The following is a 27,625-nucleotide window of genomic DNA, read 5'->3' as shown; positions in this document are numbered from 1 at the left end:
AGCAATGGTCTAATGAGAAGGAGAAAACGGTGATCCAGGAGGAGGAAGCCTGGCAAAAGTTTTCAATTTGAATACCTCTTAGCAAACTTGGCCACGGCACTTTGCCACCATCTATTGACCTGCTTTACTGATTTGATTAACCTCTACTTAATTGCCCCCCAGACGGGACAGACACAGGGCTCATGAGGCCTCGCAGCAGCCATGAAGTAAATGGGTCAGAGCACCAAATGGGCTCATTCCTCCAAAGCAGATGGAGTTCTGAATGGCTAATGGAGCCTCCCTCCGAGGAGTGGCCTGCCGGCCTGTCTGTCTCTGTCTCTTTCTTTTTGTTAGTTTGCTCATACAGACATCATACGAAGCTGATGAAAATTGACAGAAGCAGCTAGGACCTGAAAACCGAGTAACAGGACTCAGGAGTGAGTTTTATTTTTCAGCCTTCGGATGCATCTTGGTTGTAAGAGAGGAAAAGAGAAAGTAACTAAGTCAGAGCAAGTTATAAACAGCAATGCCGCGGGGCGAAGGGTGTGCCAGGGACTGGACTTTAACCCACGGTGGAGACCAGAGTTGGTAACTGTATGCACAGTGTGTTGGCAATTCACTGATTGCTCAATGGCTCAGTCTGGATCCGAGAAACGTAAATCTACAACTGCATGAATACAGGTCTGGTAGGGGGTTAAATCTGGTAGCCAGCCTCCAAAATGGGCCGGCCATCCCTATCTTTTTCTTTATTAGGTGTACAGTGTTCTGCCTGCCCAGCAGAAGCAGGCACCAGATCTCATTACAGATGGTTGGGAGCCCCCATGTGGTTGCTGGGAACTGAACTCAGGACCTCGGGAAGAGCAGCCAGTGCTCTTAACCACTGAGCCATCTCTCCAGTCCTTCTACCCCTAGGTAGAATGTAGCTTGAGAGGAGTTATTCTTTCCTCTCAAGCTACATTCTACCTTGGCATGGCAAGGGTTTTGAGGGGAATACGGAAGGGTTCGCGTAACATGATTCTAAACCTTCCGGTTTCTGGTTGGGTTGCACTGACCAAAGGCTGGAGGAGAAGGTAAGGGAATGCTTGGAGCCATCTGCACCCCTTAACTTCAGACCACGGCACTGGTGAGCTGAGAGAGCTCTGTCCCACTTAGCTCTCTCTCTTTCTCACAGTCACAGGAGAGTGACAATTAAGGGGGGCACCTTGCTTATCTCTGTGGTTCCTTTACTCCATCTATGGCTTGGTGATGGATACCTTTCTGAGTAGATCTTTGACGGGACTGGAGAAATGGTTCAGTTGGTTCGAGTACTTGATGCTCTCTCAGAGGGTTAGAGTTAAGTTCCCAGCACCATGTTGTGTGGCTTATAAGTGCCTGTAATTCTAGCTCCGGAAGATCCAATGCCATCTTCTATGCTCCTTGGGGGCACACACACACACACATACACACACACACACACAATTTTTTTTTAAACACAGGGTCTCCTTATGGCCTAAAACTTGCTGTGTAAACCAGGTTGGCCTTGAACTCAGAGATCCACCTGCCTCTGCCTCCCAACAGTTGGAGGTATGAAACACCACACCCAGCAAATGCTCTTCCCTGTGGGAGCCCTGCCTAGCGTAGTGACAGCTATCAGAGTGGTGTTAGCAGGCAGGTTCAAAGTCAGAACTGATTCCTTTGGTCACATTGTTAGAGAATGAGGAATAATCTCGTTCATTGGAGAAATGGTCTAATTAAGTCCTCCTCAAACTGTCACCGGTGGTGGCCTGGGAAGAGTGCAGCAGCAACAGGTTCTGTCCACACGGAACTTTTGAAAAACCCCAGGAATTTGGGGGTTATTTCTAGACTCCGCTGCTGAGTACCTTCTATTTGAAAAGTAACTCAGCTTGCTCGTAGTGAGGACTGGTTCCCACAATCTGTTCTCCCATGAGTCCAGCATTTCATTGAACATATTTCAAAAGACATTGAGTAAAAAAGACCGAAGCTCATGTTGTCACCATGTTCTTCATTCGTGGCTTTCGCTTTCTTCTCCTCACTGGGGCAGCAACAGTATAGGGGCTGGACCTTCGGTTGGTGAGACACTAGCAGCTGGAGCACTAGCTGTTGGAGCACTAGCTGTAGGAGCACTGGCAATTGGTCACTAGCTGTTGGAGCACTAGGCATAGGAGCACTAGCTGTTGGAGCACTAGGCATAGGAGCACTAGCTGTTGGAGCACTAGGCATAGGAGCACTAGCTGTTGGAGCACTAGGCATAGAAGCACTAGCTATGGGAGCACTAGCTGTTGGAGCACTAGGCATAGGAGCACTAGCTGTTGGAGCACTAGCTGTTGGAGCACTAGCTGTTGGAGCACTAGCTGTTGGAGCACTATGTATAGGAACACTAGCTGTTGGAGCACTAGCTGTTGGAGCACTAGCTGTTGGAGCACTAGCTGTTGGAGCACTATGTATAGGAACACTAGCTGTTGGAGCACTAGCTGTTGGAGCACTAGGCATAGGAGCACTAGCTGTTGGAGCACTGGTCATTGGAGCACTAGCTGTTGGAGCACTAGCCATTGGAGCAGCTCCACCAGCTCCAACACTGTATGTGAGGGTCCCAATGTCAACACTGGAGAGGGCCTTTGCAAACCAACCGGGCCCACAGGGTTCAATGTTGACGCCAGCAGCTGCTTTCATGAGGCCAGTGGTTTTATCCTCTGTGAGGGTCTCTTCATCACCATGCAAGAAGCAACAAGGTGAGCTTGGAGACAGAGGCCGTGGTCAGACCCGTGCCAGTCACTGGAGAGAGTGAGGGCCTCATTCCAACATGGCCTTAGTTTCCTGAGAAAAACTGAGCACTTTGGAAGCAACTGAAGAAAGGCAGGACTAGATTCTTTTTTTAAAAAAATAAATCTCTATTATTTAATTTTAATTAATTTTATTTATGTATCTGGGTATCTTGTCTGCATGTATATGTACCATGTTTGTGTCTGATGCCCAGAGCGGCCTGAAGAGTATGCCGCATGGCCGAGGACTGGAATACCAGATGGTTATATACTATCATGTGGGCCCTGGGAACCGAATCTTTTCCTCTGGAAGAGCAACCAGTGCTCTTACCTGCTGAGCCAGAGCCCCAGCCCTAAAACTAGATTCTTCATCATGAATCTAATACTTACGTCTCTGCACTCAAACTGTCTTTCATAAGACTGGTGCTCCCTCACTCAAGAACTGCAAAACTGGGTGTTATCTGTTGTAATGTGGAGGTGGCATTATGGAAGGAGCCCCCAGCAGATCAAGGAAACTCCCTGACCAGGAGACATACTGGACTATTAACCATTAGTCCCCACCAGGAGGTTCACAGTTAGTTCACTGTGAGCTAAGGAAAGAGGTCTAGGCTCTGGCCTCATTTACAGATAGGTCTGCATTGCAAGCCTGTACCTATGGGAAGGAAATAGCTACTATGTAAGGGTCTCATCGAGGGGCAACTTGGAAATTAAAACTGAAAGAAAGGCCTCCCAAGAGTTCAGGGAGCCCGTTAGCCTGCTCACTTAGGGAAAGAGTCATTAACAGGAATGGGTTCATGGGTAATGGCAAACTAGTTGGCTTGTTAATTGGGAACTAGGAAAAATAATAGACTGGGAGATGGTTGATGTAATTTAAAATCAGCGAAAGTTAAAGTTCATCAGCTATCTGTAGTGAAGTTTTTCGTTTTAAAAGCTTTCTAAAAACTGTGGTGGGCCGAATTTAAAACTCCTGCTCACAGAGATCCTTGGGAACACGGTTTCTGGAAACCCATTCTTGGCTACTGATGGCCAACACTAGCCACGACAAGAGCAAATCGGGTGTGCACTGACCATGTATCGGTCACGGAGAGGAAATGCAAAAACTAGGCCAGAGAGAGGAGCCTGAGAAGGGAAACCACACTGGCCAGAGTGCCAGGAACTTTTTTTTTGGTGACAGTTTTTTGGTTTTTTTTACTACAGAAGATGTCATGATGTTCCCATGCTTCTGAACATTCATGGTTCCCTGCTCTTGTCCGGAGCACAGCCAGCTTTCCCTGCCTGCTGTCATGGGCCGGAGCCTTCCTAACATTGACAATGATCTCCTTTTCAGACAGCACCTTCCAGTCTGTTCTCTGCTGCTGCTGTTGCTGCTCAGTGCAGAAGAGGTGAGTCTGCTTCGAGGGCCATTTCTTGGAAACGGGTTCATGCTCGACTGTCCGATGAGGCTCCTGTCTGCGTCTCTTGCTTTCTGTCTGGGAAGTGTTTTCCCGATGGGTCCTCTTGGAATGGCTTGCTTTCTTAAAGATGTAAGTCAAATTGTAGGGGTGCTCTGGTCCTCCACCCCCCTGCATACAGTCTCTTCCTCCGTGTGTTCCTGCAGACTGTGGCGGGGTTCTGCCCTTATCATTTGTTTGTTTGTTTTATATGTCTGTGTTCCACTCAGTAATGTGTTTCCCCTTAAGCATAAGAATCCTGTCTTCATTATAACACTCACTCCGTGGGTAGGTATGTGACTGCATTAGGATTAAATCAAAGCATCATGACAGGAGCCATTTGATAAGCGCTGTGTGAAGAGATTTGCATGTATTCATTCACACAGCTCTCAAAACCTGCCATGGCATTTTCCTTTATAATTCTCACTTTATAGATAAGAAAAACCAAGGCTTAGAGAGGTCCCTTTGCTTTGTCTGAGGCCACACTATGAAATGGTGGAGCGAGGGTGCACACTTGTGTTCCTCCCCCACCACCCCTGCCCCCAAGAGTGGGTTTCTCTGTGTAATAGCTCTAGCTGTCCTGGAACTTGCTCTGTAGTCCAGGCTGGCCTCAAATTCACAGAGAGCTGCCTGCTTCTATCTCCCGAGCGCCTGGATTAAAGGAGTGTGCCACCACCTCCGGGTCACACTTGTGTTCTTAATCATTCACCTTGCACGTGTGTAGGAATAGTGATATGGATGAACTGGTAAGTGCTTACACTCTGCCTGACTCAGAGCATGCGTTTGTTGGATTGATTATAATTTTAGGCCTCTCAAAAGTATCAGACTCTGGGCATATGACATATCCTTGCCATTTTATTTCAAAACAACTCTGAATTCTCTTTGCCTTTCTGACTTCTGGATACAGAAGACAAAGTCCTCAGAGTTGTAATTCAGAATTTGCTCAAGGAATTAGAACTTGGAAGATACCTTTTTTTTTTTTTTTAAAGATACACAGATTGCCTTATTTCTGAAAGAATCTAAAGGATTTAGGAATATGCTCCTTATGAACAATTGTTTGTAAAATGATTGCTTTTCAATGCTAGACAAGTGAGAACACAGATAAGCCTGAGCAGAAATGAAGAATCTTCAAAAAATGATTCCCAGCATCACAGGCCATGGCTGGACAAGATGAAGAGCAAGAAACAAGTGAGTATCATTTCCACAGGGAGTCCCCTCACGGGCACACTCTCTAGGGAGGTCCTGCCGGTGGCCATGCCCACAAATTCAAATCATGACTGTTATACAGTAAGAGCTCAGTAAATGTTCTAGAAGAAAGTGAGGAGAAAATTCAGTTGAGCTAGCCTACTCCACTAGAATTAAAGACAGAGGTTGAAACAAGATAGTGACCAGTGAGGAAATATACTGTGGCTCCTGCCATCTTGGGTTGGGAGACCGCGGCTTGGGGAGGGTGGAGAACACGGACCCAAGCTTAGGGCCCAGGGAAGGACAGAGGTGTGTGTGTGTTTCTCTTCTTAAAAGCGAAGAATCACTAAAGCCAAATGAAACTGTTTCAGGGTAAGTCATCGTTTAAGAATCACAGCATCCGAAACTCCCAAGCTGTGCCGTCAAGAGAGCTTGTGATTTCAGAGTCACAGAATGACAAGTGCGTTCCTGGCCCCCAGTGCTGTGTGGCAGTCACGCTGTTTGCAGCCCTTGTCTCTGGCTGCTTCTGCCTGAATGCATTGGCGGAGCTGGACGGTAGATGTGAGATGGAGGCAGATGCACGTGACCTGTTGTTGTTTGTTTGTTTGTTTGGTACAAACGACTACAGTAATGATGGTTTTTACAGTCCAACAGAGGCGGGGCGCAACCCTCAAAACGCAAGCCGCTGCCTCCCCTCCCGCTCTCAGAGCTTGCCGAAGAGAGGATCCAGGTCAAGGCTCTCTATGACTTCCTACCCCGGGAGCCCTGTAATTTGGCACTGAAGAGAGCAGAGGAATACCTGATATTGGAGAGGTGTGATCCTCACTGGTGGAAGGCCAGAGACCGTCTGGGGTAAGACGATGGCTGAGTCCTCATCACTGTTTTCTCAACCTTCGAAGACTTCAGGACATAAAAAGGAGAACCTGCGTGGTAGTTCATAGTCTCCACGTGCGTAACTCTTCCCTCTGCGTGGGATAAAACAGTCCCCACACTCCTATTTGTAAGAGACCAGCAGAATACAGTGACTTGTGGCAGATGACTGAAACCAGAAACACCTGCCTCCACCTGCCCGGCTCTCCCCATGCTACCACGTGACCCTGTGTGTCCCGGGGATGGAGACCTAAGGTTTTACTTGTAGACTAGGAATAATAAATAAGGACAGGGGAGATAACTCACTCCATGAAGTGCTTCTCTCACAGAGGTGGGGACCAGAGTCTGAATCCCTAGAACATACAGAAAAGTCTAGTGAGCCTGGTGGTCCTCCTGTAACGCCAGGACTAGAGAGAGGCCAAGAGAAGGAACTCCTGGAGTTAGCTGGCTAGCAGGCTAGCAGGCCCGAGAAACTCACACCATTGAGAGATTCTGTCTCAGTACGTAAGGTAGAAATCTATCAAGGAAGACTTACAATCATCAGTTGATCTCAGAGTGACTAAGCTAAAAGTAGAAACTGCCAAGGTATTGGGTCCATTGTTTTTAATTTCTACGATGTATATACATTTTAGTTTGGCCCCTCCTCCGTTATGAGCAATGTTGTAACGCAACTCTTGAGTATGGTCTTGGAATTCAAGTAAAACTATTCATGTGAGGTCGGGCTCACGTAGGGAAGTTCCTAATTCATGACCAATGGTCATCCTGCCCTAGATGTGGAAGCAGCTAGAACACTTGTCAGCGCGGAGGCCAGGGTTTTTCTTTCTCCTGTCCTCTTACCTCCACTTTGACCAAAAGACAACCGAAGTACATTATTGACAAACTGAAGGCAAGCTGAAGAACAAGGCTTGAAATGTGATAACTTTTATGTACATGGAATCTACGAACCACACCACATATTTCAACATGTGAGCATAGCTCATTGAAAATGATCACTAAGTGGACAGTGGCGTCATGTGCAGGAAGCAGTGGCTGTGCGTGAGAGGGTTCAGTAAAGAACCCGCCGATGTGACCACTCCATGATGTGGTTAAGGTGTTTATTGTAGATACGAGAGACAGAGCGGAGAGGAAAAAAAAGCAGACGGGAGATGGCCAGGGCTAGGGAAGCGGGAAAGAATAGTGGAGATGGGAAGCAAGAGGGGGGGGGGGGATATAGCATCATTAGAGAGTAAGAAAAAAAAGAGTAAGTAGATAGCGATAAATAGATGATAGATAGATAGATAGATAGATAGATAGATAGATAGATAGATGATAGATAGATAGATAGATACATAGATACATAGATAGATACATAGATACATAGATAGATACATAGACAGACAGACAGACAGTATAGTGAGAATAGCAGGGGTGACAGGTTTCTGGGAGGCGGGAATCTTGGGGAACTAAGAAGGGCTAGGATGCTAGTGTGGACCCTGAAATGCGTAACAGGTACTTGTGATACCGAGGGAGCCTGGAGGCAGGCATGGGCTTCGATAGCAACCACAGGTAGCCACTTCGGCCAGGGGTAAGGGAAGGGACCCCTTTGGACAGGTGGGAACTGGTTTCATAAATCGCTGGAGAATGCTGACTTTTATCTGACCACCAGAAATCCTCCCATAGTGCAGGTTGCGTGGGGCCTAGACTCAATTTTGGACAAACCAGTTAGCATGCCCTTTTCGGGGGGGGGGGGCAGAAATAGAGTACCCTGTGGACCTGACCGCGGCAAATCAGAAGTTTGTCAGTGTTTTATAAACTCTGTACATTTTACTATGAAATAAAAAGTAATGGCTTTTTTTTTTTTAAAGTCTGAGGCATTCCCATAGTCCACCTTTGGTGAGGCCAGTTGCACAGTGCCCAGCTTGCCAATGCCCTTTCCACTGAACAATACGCTTGGAGTCTAAACTCAGAACTGCATCCTCTTTCCCTTTAAAATACATATTGGAGCTGGGCATGGTGGCACCTGCCTGCAGCCCTAGCACTCTCGAGGTGACACAGAATTTGAGGTTAGCCGAGCTACGTGGTGAGATTATTTCAAAGAAAAGGGGGGGGATGGTGTTTAGAGAGGTGGCTCAGGAGTTAGGAGCGCTGGTTGCTCTTCCAGAGGACTGGGGTTCAATTCCCAGCACCCACATGTCAGACTCACAACTGTCTGTAATTCAGGAGACCTGACACCTTCACATCAATCCACATTAAATTAAATTATTTAAAAAAAAAGAAAGAGAGAAAGAAAGAAAGAAAGAAAGAAAGGAAGGAAGGAAGGAAGAAAGAAAAAATAGAGTCTTAAAATCTCTTTAAATAGTTTATAAGCCAGGATCTTGGTATTTACAGAGATTTTGTGAGTTGGAAATGAAAAACATCTTTATTCTTTTAACAGTTTAAGAGTCAAATGCTTTTGATTTCCCTCTACATCTTTGGGATTTAAGTAATTACAGTCATGGTAACGTTACAAACTCGTCTCTCATCTTGAGTTTTCTTTTGTTTTGTGTTGTAGGAATGAAGGCTTAATCCCAAGCAACTATGTGACAGAAAACCGACTCACCAATTTGGAAATCTATGAGTAAGTGTCCCTACCAAGCCTGTGCTATGATTAACCTCTGAAAATCAGGGACCTGCTGGGAACTTTGAGGTATGGGCAGTTTTCAGGTTTGAAAAAGAAAAAGAAAGTAACACATTCGATAGCCTTAGCGATGAAGAGACCTCTGATTCTTCTCACGGTTGCTTCTGAAAATCCTTCTTAAGCTTGTATTCATTTTGTTTGGCACGGCCCTGCTTTATAAACACCGACATACGTATTGTACTGCATATCCTACATGGAACATTTACTTTTCAAAATGGCTGGTCGTAAGTCTGACAGTCTGCAGGGGTCAGTTTTAGATGTTGTTCTTGTTTTGATTCTCTTTAGAAATATCTGAGGATCAGAGGTAGGCTAATGATATAGTTTGCAAGAAACTTATCAAATTTATGCTTCAAAAATCTTCCTCTTCTTTTGGTAACAAATACCGCTTTGGAATAGGGAGATCTGAGCAATGACTTTGTAGATCCTCCCTCTTCAGGTGAAAAAGTAAGGCTGAAAGATTAAGTTGTAGGTACAAAGTGTCAGACCTGGGACTAGTCCTATATAGTTTATAAAGTAATGTTCTCACTTTGAATTTGTTGTGCCCACGTCGCCAGAAACCTCCCCCCCCCCCCCCAGCAAGACCACCACAGAGCTGATACCCAATGCAAAACACACAGGGGTTTATTGAGTACAAGCAAGTCTGGGCTTGCTCCGCGTCCAACACTCGACCCAGCGGGTGTAGGAGGATGGCCCTGAGCTCTCAAAATGAGGGGTTTTTTTTAAGGGAAAAACTGCAAGCTGGGTGGTGCAAGCTGGGTGGTACAAGCCTTTGTGCCGTATGTACCATATGTCATATGATTGGGTGAGGGTGTGTAACCTTTGAATTTACTGGTTGGGGGTTACAGTTATCATTTGGGGGCAGGCCTGGACAAGTCCCAGGCTCTGTCCTTGAGCTGCCATGGGGGCTGGCTGGCCTCACACGTTCACATTGACCCATGCACATAGCTCTAAGTTGGTGAGGGGTTCCAGACAGTAAACAACTGACTGAACCTTGAGCAGTCAGAGTATGTGCAGAAAGGGAGCTACTGCAAGGACTAAGTCTTTGTTCATGGCCCTACCAAAACCTGCTTGCTTAAGTCTCAGGAAACTGAAATTGAGGCCTGATCACTGAAAGAATCTGCTTAGTCCTTTCAAATTCATGCCCCCTCCTCCCTTGGGTACTTGCCTAACAATTAGCATATGTTTCCAACAGGGGTTCATATGTGGTAAGAGTAGTGGTATCAAGTATTTCTTGAGACCAGACATCGAATACAATGGAAGAAGCTTCCTCAGCCTTGCTAGGGCTTTAAACAAGATTCAGTACACCTTTCTCTGAAATAACTCCAATTCTGAAAGTTTTGGTGAATAATACAGGCCTTCTTGGAGCACAGATGAGGGGTCACAGGGCATGTGGCACATCTAACGCGGCTTTCCCAGACCCCCAGAGAGCTCTGTTGGCTCTCTCTTCCTCCTTCCCATCATGCCCTTCAGCTCTGTCACACAAGATCCTCCTCACTCTTTGCTGCCTCAAATGTTCTTTCTGTTGATCTGACCCTTCCAGTCTCCAGTCTCCACCTCCTTCAGGGACTGAACCACCTCCCTTAGAAAACAGTTTCCCATCCACTTATGGTTACTCAAGTCTGCCCCAAGGGGTCTCACTGCTCCCTGTGCTGAGGCTGACCAACAGAACAAGTCTGGCTTAGAAGGGAATGCATATGAAAATCAACCCAGAATAATTAGAAAAAGTAGGGCCTTTTTTTTTGTATTCTTGTTCAAGTTCAGATTTTCTGGAAGCTCAAAGGAGACCTGTGTGACAGTGCCTACCAGCCTGGTGGCTACTGAATGAACTCTCACTATGGTACTTTCATTTCTTGCGGTCATAGCTCATTTGCTCATTGTCTCCTCGGTTGAGACTAAGCGGAGCCTCTAGTTTAAGGTTGTTTGCATTGTAGATACTGGATCCGTTGAATGGAACAGCTCTGAGGTTAGACACACACCTTTAATTCCAGCACTCGGGAGGCAGAGGCAGGTGGATCTCTGTGAGCTTGAAGCCAGCCTGGTCTCCAGAGTGAGTTACAAGCTAGCCAGGGCTACACAGAAAAACCCTGTCTCGAGTCCCCTTGCCCCCACAAAACAAAACAAAACAAAACAAAACAGAATTTCCACTTAATGTCTTTGGGCTCTGTTTTACATGAATTTGAAAATCGTGCCTTTTAATGATTCAAATCTTAGGACTACTCACTAAATTTTATTTCTTTTTGAACAGGTGCATTAAAATATTAAATATAATAGCTATCCTAACTAGTCACTTGTTGATCCCTTAGTATGTGCTCTACACTTTTGTGATGACTGTACAAGAGAATTGTTGTAGGTGGAGGTACTGAGTGCAGGAGCAGCTGAGTCCAAATCCTAGCATAATCTCTGTAGAGTTTTGATTCTGGACAACGCTGCCTATTGTTGCTGAATGCTCCAAAAAGTGGGGACACTACCTCATGTGGTACACAGTAAACATTCAAGACAGTCTAGTGATTACTGTTAGTTCTCTGAACAATGAAGATAATGGGGAAGTCCTTTTCAGTTTGGCCCACCCTGCATAGTTTTACAGGTGATTAGCTTGCCTTAGTTACTGTAGCACCTGGATCCCTTTACGTGTTCAATCCATTTATGTACACCAGGCATGTATCTGATATTAGCAGCTTTGAGCTCTGGGGATATAATTTAGAAGACATAGAGCCTTCCCTGCCTTAATGGGTCTTATAGTTAATAGAGAAAAGAGACATTAAACAATCCTAGATTTAAAAATAAATAGATAACTCTAAATTATACTGCTAAATTGTAGTTCTAAAAGAGTAATGTAGGAATCACAGGAGAAAACGGGGAAGTGATGGACGTAGGTGGAGGAGTTGGGTTAGGGAAGACTTCTATAAGAACATGACCTGAGCTCGCAAAGTGGTAGGAAGCAGTTTGAAAGGCGATGGGGGACTTCTGTTATTCCAGAGGGACGCTGGTGTAGGAAGACTGAAGGACACTTTGGTTTTCAACACACCCTCAAATTATCAACAGTCCATTGTACTAACAGTTTTCAGGAAGCTTTCAATTTCAACAGGCCAATCTTAATAAATTATTTATAAATTTAAATAAATAAGAAGAATCACTGTAATTCAAATTCTACTGACTAAACGTACTCAAATATTTAGTCCTATTTATAAGCCCAGTTAATTAGATGTCCTGAAAGATCTGACTTGAATTAACAAACTGGGTATATTCAGTTACGGTTTAAGTACTTCACGTGACTGGCTGAGCAAATTTACAGGTGTATTAAGTCCCATGTAAATCCTCTAAATGATGCTGGAGAGTTAAATGTTTAAATGATGTGGTAAGTTAAGTTCTCCTAAGTGCAATATTTATAAATTAGTCAAATTCTCTCCAAATAATGTTTAAAGTTAGCTATACATTTGAAATCATTAAAAGCAGAATACACTATATCTTCTTAAAATTATAAACATTCAAAAGAGCAAATATGTTGATAATCCAAACTTTACCTGGGAGGTGAACTCAATTTATCTTTTTTTTTCCTCTGAACTGAATCCTTGATATTCTCAGGGCTATATAGTCACCTACTAAGGGCAGCAAATTCACTTTCTCAGATGTAATGGGGTTTCTGGATCAAAAATTGAAGAGCACACTAGTGCTACCTATTACTTAGAATTCTAGGAGGGGTCTATGGCCATACTACACTGAATGCACCCAATCTTGCCAGAATGCTAAGGTGTGTGTGTGTGTGTGTGTGTGTAAAACACAAAGGCTTATATAACTAACACACAACAGGCTGTTTCTACTGCATTGTGTCTTCATATGCTGGATTACTTTCTAATGTCCAACTCTTATTTCACACTATTTAGTATTAGTTTAGTATAAGGTGTCTAGATATGGGAGATACAGTCTGTGGTAGTTTTAATTATCAACTCCATGCAATCTATGATCACCTGGGAAGACAGTCTCAATGAGAGGTTGACTAAATCAGGTCCCCCCCTCCCCCCCCCCCCCCGTGGGCACATCTATGGGGGATTGTTTCGATTCCTTTAGCTGAGTGGGAAGACCTCCTCCTCCCCCATTGGGGCTGGCACCATTTCCTAGGCAGGGGATCCTTACCTGTATAGGATTAGGTGACTGTTTGAGTGGTATATTAGTCAGAATTCTTTGGAGGAACAGAACTTAGAGAATGAATTTCCTATCTGTGTTCTATTAAGAGGATTTATGAGAATGGCTTTCAGGATGTGGTCCAGCTAGTCCACCAACAGCTGTCTACCAATGGAAGGTCCAAGCATCAAGTAGTTGTTCAGTCTGTGAAGCTGGATGTCTCAGCTGGTCTTCATGACATGCCGGAATCCCGAAGAAGTAGGCGCTAATGCCAGTGAAGGAATGGACTTGAGGGCGAGCAGGCAAAGCGCTTCCTTCTTCCATGGCTGCCAGCAGAAGGTGTGGCTCAGATTAGACGTGGGTCTTCCCACCTCAGAGATCCAGATTAGACGTGGGTCTTCCCAACCTCAGAGATCCAGATTAGACGTGGGTCTTCCCACCTCAGAGATCCAGATTAGACGTGGGTCTTCCCACCTCAGAGATCCAGATTAGACGTGGGTCTTCCCACCTCAGAGATCCAGATTAGACGTGGGTCTTCCCACTTAAAAAGATTTAGTTAAGGGGGAAAACATCCCTTACAGGTGCGCCCAGCCATTTGGGGTTTTCCAGATGTAGTCAAGTTGACAAGCAACAACAGAACGGCCATCGCCAAAAATCTAGTTGCATGGAGTTTTCATTTGTAAATCCACTACAGTAAAGTGACTTTTATTGAAAATCCCAAGTAGTTCTGGAATCGAACAACAGAGCGGAGAAAGCAACAGAGCTCTGGTGTGTAGCATGAATTCCTTCCCCTCTCTCCTGTCACAGAGCTCTGGTGTGCAGCATGAATTCCTTCCCCCAACTCTTGTCACAGAGCTCTGGTGTGCAGCATGAATTCCTTCCCCTCTCTCCTGTCACAGAGCTCTGGTGTGCAGCATGAATTCCTTCCCCTCTCTCCTGTCTGTGGATGTACTGCGACCAGCAATATCTGGTTCCTGCTGTCCCAGCTTCCTGGTAACCTGCCGTTCTGAGCCCAAATAAGCTCAGCAGTGGAAAATGAAACCAAGACATAGTGTCACCTCGTTTTGTAAAAGCCCTTCTAACTTTTAGCATATGATTGAAATGGATTCAATGCCGAACCACTGCTCCCAATCTCACGTCACCCTCATTGAACGTCTTCGTGACTTAGAAAGGGAAGAGTCCCTCAAGGACCCTGACTTTGTCACAGACTTCTACCTGGCTCTGGGGTAACCACTTTGAAGTCATTCTTAGGATATCTCCATATGGATACATTTCAAATTCATATTTAAGCAGAATGAATGCATTCACTTTCGTTATTTGTCACTATGATAAACAGATGTAAAATACTAAAACTATCACCAACACCATAGCAGGTGGAAAATGTTATTTAAGGATGCAATTTCTATGGACTTCTCTCCGTTTGAGTGTCCTTTTACAGTCTTGGCCTTTAACAGTCCACTTATTTTAGTGAACGCTCATCACTATTTTCTTTTAACATGCAGATTTTATACCTTAACCAGGGGTGACCTCTCCATGTTAGCGCCCGTGTCTTCACGGCTGCCTCATTTCTTCTGAAGGGATTTCTTCTTTCTGTGAGAAGTCTCGGACCCACGTTGAAATTCCTCCAATTCATGTGAAGTCCCAGCTGATGTTCACTGTCCCTCACCCTGCACACCCAGAGTGGCCAGTTTCTCTGTCTCATCCACTGTCATCCCCTCCTGCTGCCTGTGGTTCATCTTTTCTATGGTTTCTTTTTCAGTCGGATGACATCAGGGGTTTAGGCAGCTGACCATCCAGATTTTGAGTCAGTTTCTCACCACCAGGTGTTAGGGGAAGTCCACATACCGAGAGACTCCGTCCTTTTATGGCGTTCGGTTAGCCACCTCTGGCCTATCCGTGGTGACTCAGCTCGTGCTCAATATTGCCCTCTTTCTCTCTACAAAATAGTATTTCCAGTAATACTCCATTATGTTTAAAGCTCTTTGTAAATGTGTTGTTTTGAAGTTGAAAGTTTCTCGACCTTTCTGTCTTTGTTTTCTGACCGTCTTTCTCTCTTTTCTGCACATTTTGAGATTACTGCTTAAGGATGGTCACATCGAACTACATGTTTATCTCATAATATTATTTACTTATGCCTACTGTGTGTGGTTCTGATGGTCTATGACATGCTGAATTCAGAGAAAGCAGGGTTTGAAGGCAGAAGGATGCTTGCTGGTATACGGAAGGAAAGAATCCCAGTGTGGCTCAGTGGCACAGGGGAGACTGTGGTCAGAGAAGCAGGAGAGAGTGTTGGAGTCAGGATCACTGCTTGGCTGGCCCTGACCATCAACTCTGCTAAGTACTAACAATACTGGGGGAGGGGAGACTGTCTTAAGGAGAATTAGATAAATCAGGATGGATTTCACTTTGGGAAGCGACCTAACACTTCTAAAAACATGCAAATAGGAACTTCCTGAGAAGTTGGGAAATGGCTATATTTTAGTTTACTCACAGAACTAAGCATGTGTTAAAGATACTTCTTTTTTAAAAATAACTTATTTTTGTTTTATGTGCATTGGTGTAAGAGTATCAGATTCTCTAGAACAGCAATTACAGACCATTGTAAACTGCCATGTGGGTGATGAGAATTGAACCTGGGTCCTCTGGAAGAGCAGCCAGAGTGCTCTTAACCACTGAGCCATCTTTTCAGTCCCTGATGATAACTTCTTAATTTCATATTTTTCATGGGATTTTACAAGATGTTAAATCATGCAAAATTATATGTAAGTACTGTGTGGGCAAGAAGGGTGATGTGGGCTGTGGTAGAATGAACTATGTAATGGCTTGAAATGAGAAAAAATGTATTGAGCTTGGTAAATTGGCGACATAATAGAACATTGTTATTTATCTGAATTTAAGCTATAGCTTTCTAAAGTAAATTCTAAAGACTTCAAGATGAAGAAAAATTAACATGAAGTTAAAAATGTGTTCTTTGTTACTTTTCCAGATGGTACCATAAGAACATTACTAGAAACCAGACGGAACGCCTATTGAGGCAAGAGGTAATTCAGTGTGTCCAGAAAAAGCCTGTGAATATTTCTAGTAATCCCGAGAAGTCTATTATGAAGATTGTAGCCATTCAAAAGGTGTCTTCATATGCTTTCTATTCTTAAAATACCATTACAACTCACTCCCACTGTACATTTTTCTAAGTCAAAAATCAAGCATATTTGCATAAGTCACCTTTTCATGGACCGCCATCGTAATCTCAGAAACACATTTCTCTTGAAATGATTTCAGCGTCAGACTCTGTCATTCAACGGGCCTTCTTCCAGTGGAGTCTGCATCCGAGTTACCCCTAGGACAGTGGTTCTCAACCTTCCTAATTCTGCGACCCTTTACCATGGCTCTTCATGTTGTGGTGATACCCCAACCATAAAATTATTTGCATTGCTACTTAGTAGCTGTAATTGTGCTGCTGTTATGAATTGTTATGTGAATATCTGTGTTTTCTGATGGTCTTAGGCGGCCCCTGCGAAAGGGTCATTAGACCCACAGGGGTTGTGACCCACAGATGGAGAACATTGCCATATGACCTCTGCGCAACAGAGCCTCTAACCTTGTGACCTCTGCTTACACCCTTGAAAAACACAGAGAATTATGCGGTGCTAGTTTCTTTAGTCTTTTTGGAGCAAAGGGGAGAGTTGGTGGTTAAACTATTAAACTCAGATCAAAACTACCCATTTAGGTCAAACCAAGACAAAACAGCGTAGGGTCTAAGTTTCCAACTGCCAGTGCCTAGTAACTGTGAGGAAATGAGGAGTCAAACCCAGAACCTGGTGAGGAGGTGTTGTGTCACTCTGCGGTGACCTCAGGTGTGGAGGGACTCTAGAAATGTGAATGAGAATCAGTTTTGTATATAAAAAAAAATCCACGTCAGCAATGGCCCAGGATGCAGAGAAGACCCACTGTAGAATAGGGGCACACGTGGAAGATGGGGCACCAAGACTTGGCCTCAGGTGTGGGTGTGGGTGGAACCTAGACAGGCTTAGCTCTGCTTGCTGTAGAAAGCTGGTGAGGTCAATAGCTCCACCCTGGAGAGTTAAGGGGAGGAGAGCTGGGAGCAGATTCCCAATAAGCAAGATGATATAGGCCACATGATTTAAATCACAGGACTGTGTGTGTCCAGCAGAAGAGTTTCTGTAATGGGAAGATTTCATCTTGCTGAAGACAGTAGAGAAACCAGTTATCGAACAGCCCATGTGCTTGCCACACTGATGAAATATTAAAAATTTAGCCCTAATTTTTTTTCCAGTTTTTTGCTTTCCTTTGTTTGAGATAGCACCTCAGGTAGCCCAGGTTGGCCTCCAACTTACTACTAACTGAGAATAATCTTTAATTTGTGGTATTCCTTCCTCCTATTCCCAAATTGGAATTACCGGCATATGCCACTATGCTCAGCTACCCTGACATTTCTAAAGGGTTCACACAGTTGAAGCCCAATCCATCATTTCCTCCCTGCATTCACCAAAGGCAGTCAGAAAAGACAGATGTGTTCTCATTTTTCCCATCTATTTATATTTTATCATCTATATGCGCACATGAATAATTTCACCACTTGACATAAAGATCATATATATTGATATTTGACTTATTTTTGAGACAAAGTCTCACTGGGTAGCCCAGGTTGGACTCAAACTTGAGGCAATCCTCCTGCCTCAACCTCCCAGGTACTGGAATAATATGTATGAGTCACCATCCAAGACTTTGGATTTTTATAAGCACATTATGTTTTAAAAATTCATTCATATGTGTACACGTAGAACCACCATAGTATTTAATATTTCATTATATGCACATATAAAATCTATCCAATATTCATAAACATTCAAATTGTTTCCAGCTTCTTACTGTTTGGAACACTGGAGTGATATACTTCCTTGTAAAAATCAACTTGCATACACATACACACACACTGAATGTAATATTCCTAGGTATTTTCAAGACTTAATTCAGAAAGCTTTGACTGGTTGTGATTGCTTGAATGAGAATGGTCCCCATAGGTTTATATACTTGAATACTTGGTCCCCAGTTGGTGGAACTTGTTGGGAAGGGTCAGGAGGTGTGGCCTTGTTGGAGAAAGTTTATCATGGGGACAGGGCGTGCTTTGATATTCAAAAGCCCATACCATGTACCCCTCCTAGGGTCTTTCCCTGTTAGCTAGCCTCTCTGGAGCTGTGGGTTGCAGTCTGGCCATCCCTTCCCTCACATCTAGTATCCAGTTATGAGTAAGTACATACTATGTTTGTCCTTCTGAGTCTGGGTTACCTCACTCAGGATGATATTTTCTAGTTCCATTCATTTGCCTTCAAATTTCATGACATCATTGTTTTTACTGCTGAATAGTACTCTATTGCGTATATGTGCCACATTGATGGGAGGATGTGCAGAGATGACAGGTTACACTGGTGGAAGCCCATGAACTCTAGACTAGTGGCTGTGGAGCCCCCATGGGACTGGACTAGGCGCTCTGGATACGGAAGATGCTTTGTTTAGCTCGAACTGTTTGGGGGGCATCCAGACAGGGGTATCGGGATCCATCCCTGGGACATGGGCAGGCTTTTGGGAGCCCAGTGCCTGTGGTGTGACGCCTTGCACAGCCTTGGTGCAGTGGCAAGGGGCTTGGACCTGCCTAGGCTCAGTGAGCCAGCCTTTGCTGACTCCCCATGGGAGATGTCGATTTGGGGGTTGTGGGGATGTGGGGTGGCTTGGGAGGGAGGGATGGAGGTGGGAGGAGATGGGATCTGTAGGTGGTATGTTGAGTGAGTAGAAAATTTCTTAATAGAGAAAAATGAAAAGAAAAAAAAGAAAAAACAAAACAAAACAAACAAGCAAACAAAAGTCCACACCAATCCCAGTTAGTTCTTTATCTTTCTGCCTCATGCTTGTGGTTGAGATGTAAGCTCTCAGCTATTGCTCCAGCACCAAGCCTGCCTGCCTGCTGCCCTCTTCCCCACCAGGATGGTCAAGAACTCTAGTCCTCGGCAACCTATGTGTCCCAAATTAAATGGCTTCTCTCAGAAGTTGCCTTGGTCACGGTGTTTTGTCATGGAAATATAAAAGTTAGATACTAGCTTACACATTTATTTATTAAAAATTTCATCCATGCCGGGCGTTGGTGGCGCACGCCTTTAATCCCAGCACTCGGGAGGCAGAGCCAGGCGGATCTCTGTGAGTTCGAGGCCAGCCTGGGCTACCAAGTGAGCTCCAGGAAAGGCGCAAAGCTACACAGAGAAACCCTGTCTCAAAAAAACCAAAAAAAAAAAAAAAAAAAATTTCATCCAAGTATACAATGTATTTTGACCAGATTCACTTCCCCTTCTTCCAACTCCTTCCAGATATCTCCTCACATCTCCCTTCTAACTTCATATCCTTAAAAAAAAAAAAAAAACCTGCTAAGTATAATCGTCTATACACGCACAGGGGTAAGGCAATCCACTGGAGTGTGCTCCACCTGCCAGGGGCCACATCCCTAACGAGAACTGACTCTCCTACTACCTGCCATCAACTGTCAATAGCTCCTTAGCCGGGGTGGGAGCCATGTGGCCCTGTTCCATCTCTGCTGAAATGCTGACTGGATTCATCTAGCACAGGCTTCTGCAGGCAACCACAGCTGCTGTGAGTTCATGAACACAGAAGTCCTGGCAAGCCCAGAAGACACTGTTTGGCACCTCTCCTCCCCTTCCATGGGCTCCTACAGTCTTTCTGTCCCCTATTACGCAGCGTTCCCTAACTCTCGTGGGGGGAGGGGCTGTGATACAGCTATCTTAACTTATCCCTGGGCATGCTGCCAACCCACGGTTTCTGTACTTGGATCAGTTGCCTCTGTACTGCCATCCACTACACAAAGATAAAGACTAAGAACTGCATTAATCTATGAGTATAGAGATATGAATTTAGAGGGCAGTTTGATACGGCGTTCATTCAGCAAAATAATAGTAGTGTGTTCACCCCTAGGATTTATGAGCCCCCTAGCCACAGATTCTTGGCCAGATTTACATAACCAGGCATAAGTTTCCTCCTGAACAAGGGATGTAGCTAGAGTTTTTCTGCCTGGCCCACGGTCAGGACAAATCTCTCTCACCCACCAGTCCTGCAAGCCGCTCAGACTCAATCGAGTAAACACACAGAGATTTATATTGCTTACAAACTGTATGGCTGTGGCAGGCTTCTTGCTATCTAATTCTTCTATCTTAAATTAACCCATTTCTATTAGTCTATAAGTTGCCATGTGGCTCGTGGCTTACCGGTATCTTAACATCTTCTCATGGCAGCGGCTGGCAGCATCTCTCTGACTCCGCCTTCCACTTCCCAGGATTCTTCTCTACTTGTCCCGCCTATACTTCCTGCCTGGCTACTGGCCAATCAGTGTTTTATTAACCAATCAGAGCAACACATTTGACATCCAGAACATCCCACGGCAAAGAGGCCTTAAATCCAGCCAGAAAGCAGTTGGTTATCTCCATAACATTCATATCACTGTTGTACTCAAGGGAACAGCTTTGTAGGCCTATCATTATTTTAGCACCTAGGGACCACAGCTAGTAAGACTATTGATTTTTCTTCCCCAGCAACCCCCATCACACCTTCCATGTACCAAGGAAGCTAGCCAGCAGGGAGGAAGCTTCTAGGTCAGTACCAGCTTGATTACTCTGAGTTCTGTGACCAAAGTGTGCAGTGTCTTCAACAAGAGGGTCTTACCATCAAGTTCTGGCAGGCCAACAAGAACAGGGAGAATAGCCTGTAATGTTTTGGGGGGGTCCTCTGGGACCCCTTTGATTAACAATTTAGTTAGTAGAGAGGTGGTATCCCATACTTGAAACTGGGCCTTTAATTGGCAGCCTATAGCCTCTGGGGAAATCATTATCCCTCCCATATAAAGTAATTGCATTTAAACTAGCACACACACACACACACACACACACACACACACACACACGACAGAAACAGAAACAGAGAGAAACAGAGATAGAGAGATGTGCATACATGGAAATTTTTTAAGTAGTAGGTTTCTATATGACTTTTTCCCTTATTATTAAGAAAATGTCTGTTCATTTTTCTCTATGACTTTCCCAAATATTCTCAGTGTTAATTATTCCCCCTCCTACTCCTCAAATTCTTTTCTCTTCTCTCCCCTCTTAAGCCTCCCCTCTATATTATTCCTCTACCCCCTTCATGTCACTTTTGACGAAATCCAACATCATTTCACGACAAGAATCCTGGGAGTGGGGATGAAGGGAATACATCTCAACATAATATATGATAAACCTGTGGCTACCATGAAAATGGAGGAAAACTCAAAATGTGTCCACTAAGTTCAGAAATAAGACAAGGTGTTTTGTGTGTGTGTGTGCGCGCGCGCGCGCGCGCGTGTGCGCGTGCGCACGCGTGCATGCTGATATATAGAATCATCCTTGACTGTCCTCTATGTTATATACTAAGGCAGGGTTTCTCACATAAACCCAGAATTTGCTGGTTTGTCTAGTCAAGTTAGGCAGATTGTTTCAGGAATTCCCTGTTTCCGCCTACCAAGTGTTGGGATTACTGGCAGACGGCCACATGCGCCTGACATTTATATGGGTGCTAGGGGTCCAAACTCGGATCCCCATACTTACGCAGTAAGTGCTTTATACACTGGACCATCATCTATCTCCTCGGTCCCTTATATATACTCTTCTACACACCACTTTTTTCCTTCCTACTGAGTCTTCCAACATCAGTACACAAGAGTGTCTTTCATTCACTTTATATCTGCACATCGTTTTCTGCTTTAAATGTACCACTGTCTTAGATAGGGTTTCTATTGCTGTGAAGAGTATCATGACCAAGGCAACTCTTATAAGGGAAAACATTTAATTGGGGCTGGCTTACGGTTCAGAGGTTTAGTCCATTATCATCATGGCAGGTGATGTACAGGCAGACATGGTGCTGGAGAAGGAGCTGAGAGTTCTACATCTTGATCCACAGGCAGCAGAAGGAGTCTGTGACACTGGCCGTAGCTTGAGCATAGGAGACCTCAAAGCCCACCCCCACAAGGTCACACCTTCCAATAGTGCCATTCCCTATGGGGATCATTTTCTTTCAAACCACCACAATCATAATTTGTAAATCAATAGTTCATTATGGAAACTAAGTGAGATGTATTCTCTTTTGCTATTAAGACATTTTTGCCTTCAATTCTCTTTGCACACACATCTTTTTCCATTTATATGAGTCTTTTTGTAGAATAAATCCCCAGATGGAAATCTGAGGCCAAAGGGAATGTGCATTTCTAACTTCCATAGACCTCAAAGTACCCTCTGCAGAAATGGTGAGGGGTCTAGATACCCACCAGAAATAGAAGAGCATCTGTTTCCCACAGCCTTTCCAGGCAGTGTATCATGTGAAACAGCTGGATCCTTCCTCTGGTGCTTCATCTCATTGGGAATTTGATTCACATTCTCTTAGCCTGGAGATGTTAAGCATTTTTCATACATTTCATTTTATGTGTTTGATTTTCTTTGTTGTAACTGTTCATATTCCCTGCATGGTTTTCCACTAGGTTTTTGATGTCTTTCTCAGAATCTATGGACTCTATAGCTAAGGGAACTAACCCTTTGTGGTATGTGGCAATAGTTCCTCTAAGTTTTCAATTGTCTGTCTGTTTTCTGGCACTAACTAGGTATTTGAATTTTATGTGTTTGAATTTATCAAAGTTTTTGTAAAGGTTGACAAACTGTATCAAAGCAGAATTGCCTCCCCTACTCCAAGGTTACAAGAAAATACTCTCCATGTTTCTTGAGGATGATAGTGGTTTTATTTTGTAAACTTCTACTTTGGATTCTTTCATAATGTTTCCTCTTGCAATGAGCACAGGGAAGATTACTTATTCCCTATGAGCTTACCAAGTATCTTTCTATTCTGCGTTCATTTGGTTGCCACATATGTAATGATAAAAATTTTTATTTTGGATTTTCTCTGTATTTTTTACATGTCTTTGTTGGCCAGCCTGTCTGTTCACAAACTGTTTTAAATATGGAGGTTTTCTCTGGTGTCCTTAGCTTTCCTTACACTCAAGATCACAATGACACACCAAAAACAAACCTTCCCACAGTTGCTCTGAATGTACAGACGCCATTAGGGAAAACTCTAGGCACTTTGAGTCAATGGGCTATGATGCATGTGGGTTCTGATGCTACTGGATTCCACTTATTAACATTTTCTGTAATATTTGTGATGAAATGAGGCCACTTGGTGGTCTTTCGTTTTGCACAGCCTGGGCTGGGTTGATGTTACTGATCTGAACATGACCTTACACACTTATATTTTGAAGTTTATCTTTTGTTCCTTTGCTCTGGAATTGTTCAATCTCTATACTGTTTTTTCCTTTCAAGTTTAGTATTTTCTAGTATGTGCTTATGGTGCTTTCTACTGCCATGTTTTAAGAATTGTACCTATTGTTCTAATCCATAGATCCATTAGGATTTTTATTCATATTGGATTCAATCTTGATAAGTTGTTTGTTAAATATCCATTGCATTTAAGTCTTAAAATTTGCCACAGATAGGCAAATGAAGTCTCTCTCTCTCTCTCTCTCTCTCTCTCTCTCTCTCTCTCTCTCTCTTCTTTTTACAGATCATTGATTTTTTTCATCTTGTGAAATAATTTTTGATACTTTTCACAATTAGTTGCTGACTAGGTTAATTAGCTTATCTGTTATTTTTCCTGAACAACCAGATTTTGAAGTTAATTACTGATTGTATCGTATTTTCACCTTTATAACTTGTTATCTTCTACTTTGCTGCTCACATCAATTGAGGCAATCGAGACAATCCCCCATGACACCCACACCCACAGACAATCTTACCTTCACGGGTTCTCAGTAGGGCACTGATGTAAGTAATAAGAGCACAGGCTTATTTCTGAGCACTGTTGGAACTATACAGCAGAGGCTCTCATACACAGTGTTTCCTTGTTATTTTAGATATTTTAATTTTATTTTTATATCTAAAGCAATTGTTTTATTTTAATTTATTTATATGTATGTGTATGTGTGTGTGACACACATACACACACACACACACACACACACAGAGAGAGAGAGAGAGAGAGAGAGAGAGAGAGAGAGAGAGTATGCCACATGCCTACAGGTGCCTCTGGAGGCCAGAGGAATGTGTCATATCTAGTGGAGCTGGAGTTACAGGTGGTTGTGAGCCACACAATGTGGGCGTTGGTAACTGAACTTGGGTCCTCTGGAAGAGCAACAAGTGCTGTTAACTGCTGAACTGTCTCTCCTCATTTATATTTTAGTTTCCTTGAGTTAGATAAAAGAAAATGTAAAATCTGGAGATGCTCGGGGTATTGTACTCGGGGGCTTATTAGAAATTACTAGTTCTATTGCCTTGTGGTCAGAAAACGCTGTTTGCGGTCTTCCTTCTTTGAAGTTTTATATGCAGAGACCACTCCATGTACAATTTTGTTATGTGCATATTCCATATGTTGATATGCATCCCTACTGTAACACACATAGAAAGCATACACAAAACTTTTCTTTTTATACCTTTGTCATTAACAGCCTATGTTTCCCTTTGGTATATAGTGTAACGCTTGTGCATCACAGTAATTCAATAAAAGCTGGATTTTGTCATTTACAATGCCTATAAGAGAGTTTAGTTGGGGACTGAGGCTAATGTCTTTGGGGAAGTATGAGAGAAGACTGTGTTTAGTATCTAAAGTGCACTGTGAGGGGCTCTTCATGCTGTTTGGGTCACACACTTGCCAGGCACAACCTTGAATCTTCTGTGGCAGCTGTAGGTGGAATTTTCTGCCTAGACTGCTGACCAGCTCTGTCTTGCCAGCCACTCCACAAATAACCACACAGAGACTTAATTAATTATAAATGCTTAGTCGATAGCTTAGGCTTGTCTCCAGGCAGCTTTTACAACTTAAATTAACCCATTTCTATTAATTATGTACTTCCCTGAGGCTCGTTTACCTCATCTATGAACTTTCCATGTTGATTCTTCCATGTCTGTCTCAAGACTCCTCCAACTCTGCCCTCCTTCTTCCCAGCATTCTCTCTGCCTTGAAAATGCTGCCTAGCTATTGACCAGTCAGCTTTTTATTAACAATGAGAGTAACACATCTTGACAGTGTATAGAAGGATTACTCCGCAGCAGGCAGCGGTTCTCAACTTGTGGGTTGTGACCCCTTTTGGGGGGGGGGTCCCATACCAGATATCCTGCATATAAAATATTTACATTATGATTTGTAGCAGTAGAAAAATTACAGTTATGAAGTAGCAATGAAATAATTTTGTGGTTGGGGATCACCACAGTGTGAGCAACTGTATTAAAGGGTAGAGCATTAGGAAGGTTGAGAATCACTGGTCTATGGGTTTTGTAAGAGACCCTGTGGCTGTTCTGTCTTCAGGAACAAAAGCACACACAGTAAAGCAGAAACGGTGTATAATAACAGACAAAACAGTCTAGCTGTCGAAATGATTGGAAAGCAGTTTACAGCTTTCTTGGAGTCTCTTCAAAGAGTGTCCACAGGGACCTGGTTCATAGCTGAGCATTGACAGTGCTACCATGTCCCCTGCTGCTGTTCTTTTCATCCCCCCCAATCCAACAACAGTGTGAGACTCCCAACAGGATCCCCTGCTGTATTCTTTCTCACGAACTCTAATCTCTTGTCCTACTCTATGCCTTTCCAGAAATATTTCCCCCTCCACCCTTCATTCCACTTCTTCTAACATGTAGTCTTGTCAGTCTGTCTCAGAGGGCCTTTTTTCTTTAAATATGGATCAGTGATTTTCATCTGTTATCCTAATCAATGCAGTAAAACCCACTAAATGCTAGGCACAAGGTTGTCAAAACGAGGACGTTTCCTGGGAAAATCAAGGATAATGTTTTAAAATATAGATTATAGATTTCTTACCTTATGATTCCTAAACCTGTAAGAGAGATAAGGTAGCAAAAGCAATCTCATTCTTCATTAAAAAGAATATAGAAGTCACTTTTTTAAAAAATGTAAGTTTCTTATAGGGAATCTATCCAGGTTTGGTTTTTATCAGTGATATCTTAGTTTTTTTTTCTAAGAAGGAATACACTTGAATAATGGATGCATTTTTTTTTTAGGCTAAAGAAGGTGCATTTATCGTGAGGGATTCCAGACATTTGGGGTCTTATACCATTTCTGTGTTTACAAGAGCTGGAAGGTAAGCATTCCTTTTGTGATTCTGACTACATTAGAAATAATCCTTGGGACAGTTTTGCTTTTATGTAGATGCCATGACAGGGACTATGAGAAAGGGTTCAGCTTAGGGGGAAGCCTGCTGGCCTAGAAACTGGGACAACTGCATGGTTTACATTGTATCTCGGTCATACCTATTACATGACATGTAATATGTAACACGATAAACCTATTACATAGCTTTCTTTCTCTCCCTTTTTCCAACCAACCCTCTCAATTAAGTAAGGTTAGTTGTGGCAGACACTGTTGGCATGTTCCTCAGACCCCTTAGACTCCTCTAGGGGTCAGGTTCTCCCTAGGCTTCCTGTGCCTTTAGCCTGAGGTGTTCCATGACTATGGGAACTTGTGGAGAGGCTAGAGGTACCTGAAAGGCAGAATCGCAGGAACACCCCTCCCTTGGTGAGTGAAGGAGCTGAGGAGTGACTCCCTTGGCTAGTCTGCAGTTTAGTAATGACGCCCTGGCTGCCCAACACAGTTATCCGCTCAGTAGTGTTGTTCCCTCTGCCGACTACCCTCTCCTCTCTCACCTTTCCTATCCCTCTCATCTGTTTAGTCAACATTTAACATTCAAGAAATAGTTACGTGTGCTTCGCGATGAACACCACTCTCTAGGACATGGGGGCTTGTCTTCTAAAGTTAGGTTGACTATGAGGTACCAGTGGGACTTGTGAGAGATGTTCCGGGAGGATCAGGTCTTTGCGGAGCCCACCTGTTCTCTCGTAGGTGTGCAGAGTGGACAGGAAGAGAGCATTGAGCATTGGAGTACCATGTTTGAACACACTGAGTTCTAAAGCTGTCTTTTGTTTCTCTAGTAACTGACATTTTATTGATTACAGACCTACACAGTCTTCAATAAAACATTATCAGATTAAAAAGAATGATGCAGGACAATGGTATGTGGCCGAAAAACATCTTTTCCCATCGGTTCCCGAGCTGATCCAGTATCACCAGTACAATGCAGCTGGTGAGTTAGGAGTCAGGTCTGGGGGCCGGTCCCTTGACAGGGAAGGCATGCATGATCTCAAATGTTCAACAGCAGCAAACCACTGTGGACATCCAGCCGAAGGGCTTGAAATACAATCTTTCTTGGGCAATGGTTGTTTTTATCAATACGTCTTTTTTTTTTTCCCCTAGCCAAGGAGCAAGACTTGAGTTGCAGTATTTTTCTTTTCTTTTTTTTTAGATTAGAAAGATGGTGGATGACAGAGGAGCTAAGGGCACTTACTTAAGTGTATATTCTGGAAGGTTAGCTAGGGTTAAATGTAATACAGCTTCAAATCCCTAAATGATGAGGCTCCTTTCCTTTGCTCCCACAAATCTCCTCTCTTGTTTAGATAATTACAACAGGAAATTAT

At 43.7% G+C, this 27,625-nt stretch overlaps 1 protein-coding gene across 1 annotated transcript in view; it reads left to right on the top strand.

Moving 5' to 3' along the window:
* Txk (TXK tyrosine kinase) overlaps positions 1–27,625 on the top strand; it is a 63,218-nt gene that overhangs the window by 13,268 nt on the left and 22,325 nt on the right. Inside the window, exons 2-8 of the mRNA XM_015998344.3 lie at positions 4,066–4,120; positions 5,254–5,356; positions 6,000–6,205; positions 8,754–8,819; positions 15,985–16,039; positions 26,156–26,235; positions 27,107–27,234. Of these exons, the coding sequence (XP_015853830.2) occupies positions 4,066–4,120; positions 5,254–5,356; positions 6,000–6,205; positions 8,754–8,819; positions 15,985–16,039; positions 26,156–26,235; positions 27,107–27,234 (693 nt within the window). The remainder of the gene's footprint in view (positions 1–4,065; positions 4,121–5,253; positions 5,357–5,999; positions 6,206–8,753; positions 8,820–15,984; positions 16,040–26,155; positions 26,236–27,106; positions 27,235–27,625) is intronic.

This window comes from Peromyscus maniculatus, chromosome 10 (assembly GCF_049852395.1).
Source record: "Peromyscus maniculatus bairdii isolate BWxNUB_F1_BW_parent chromosome 10, HU_Pman_BW_mat_3.1, whole genome shotgun sequence".
Classification (NCBI taxonomy): domain Eukaryota; kingdom Metazoa; phylum Chordata; class Mammalia; order Rodentia; family Cricetidae; genus Peromyscus; species Peromyscus maniculatus.
The sequence above is the reverse complement of the archived record's forward strand: the minus strand, read 5'-3'. Positions and strand labels throughout refer to the sequence as shown.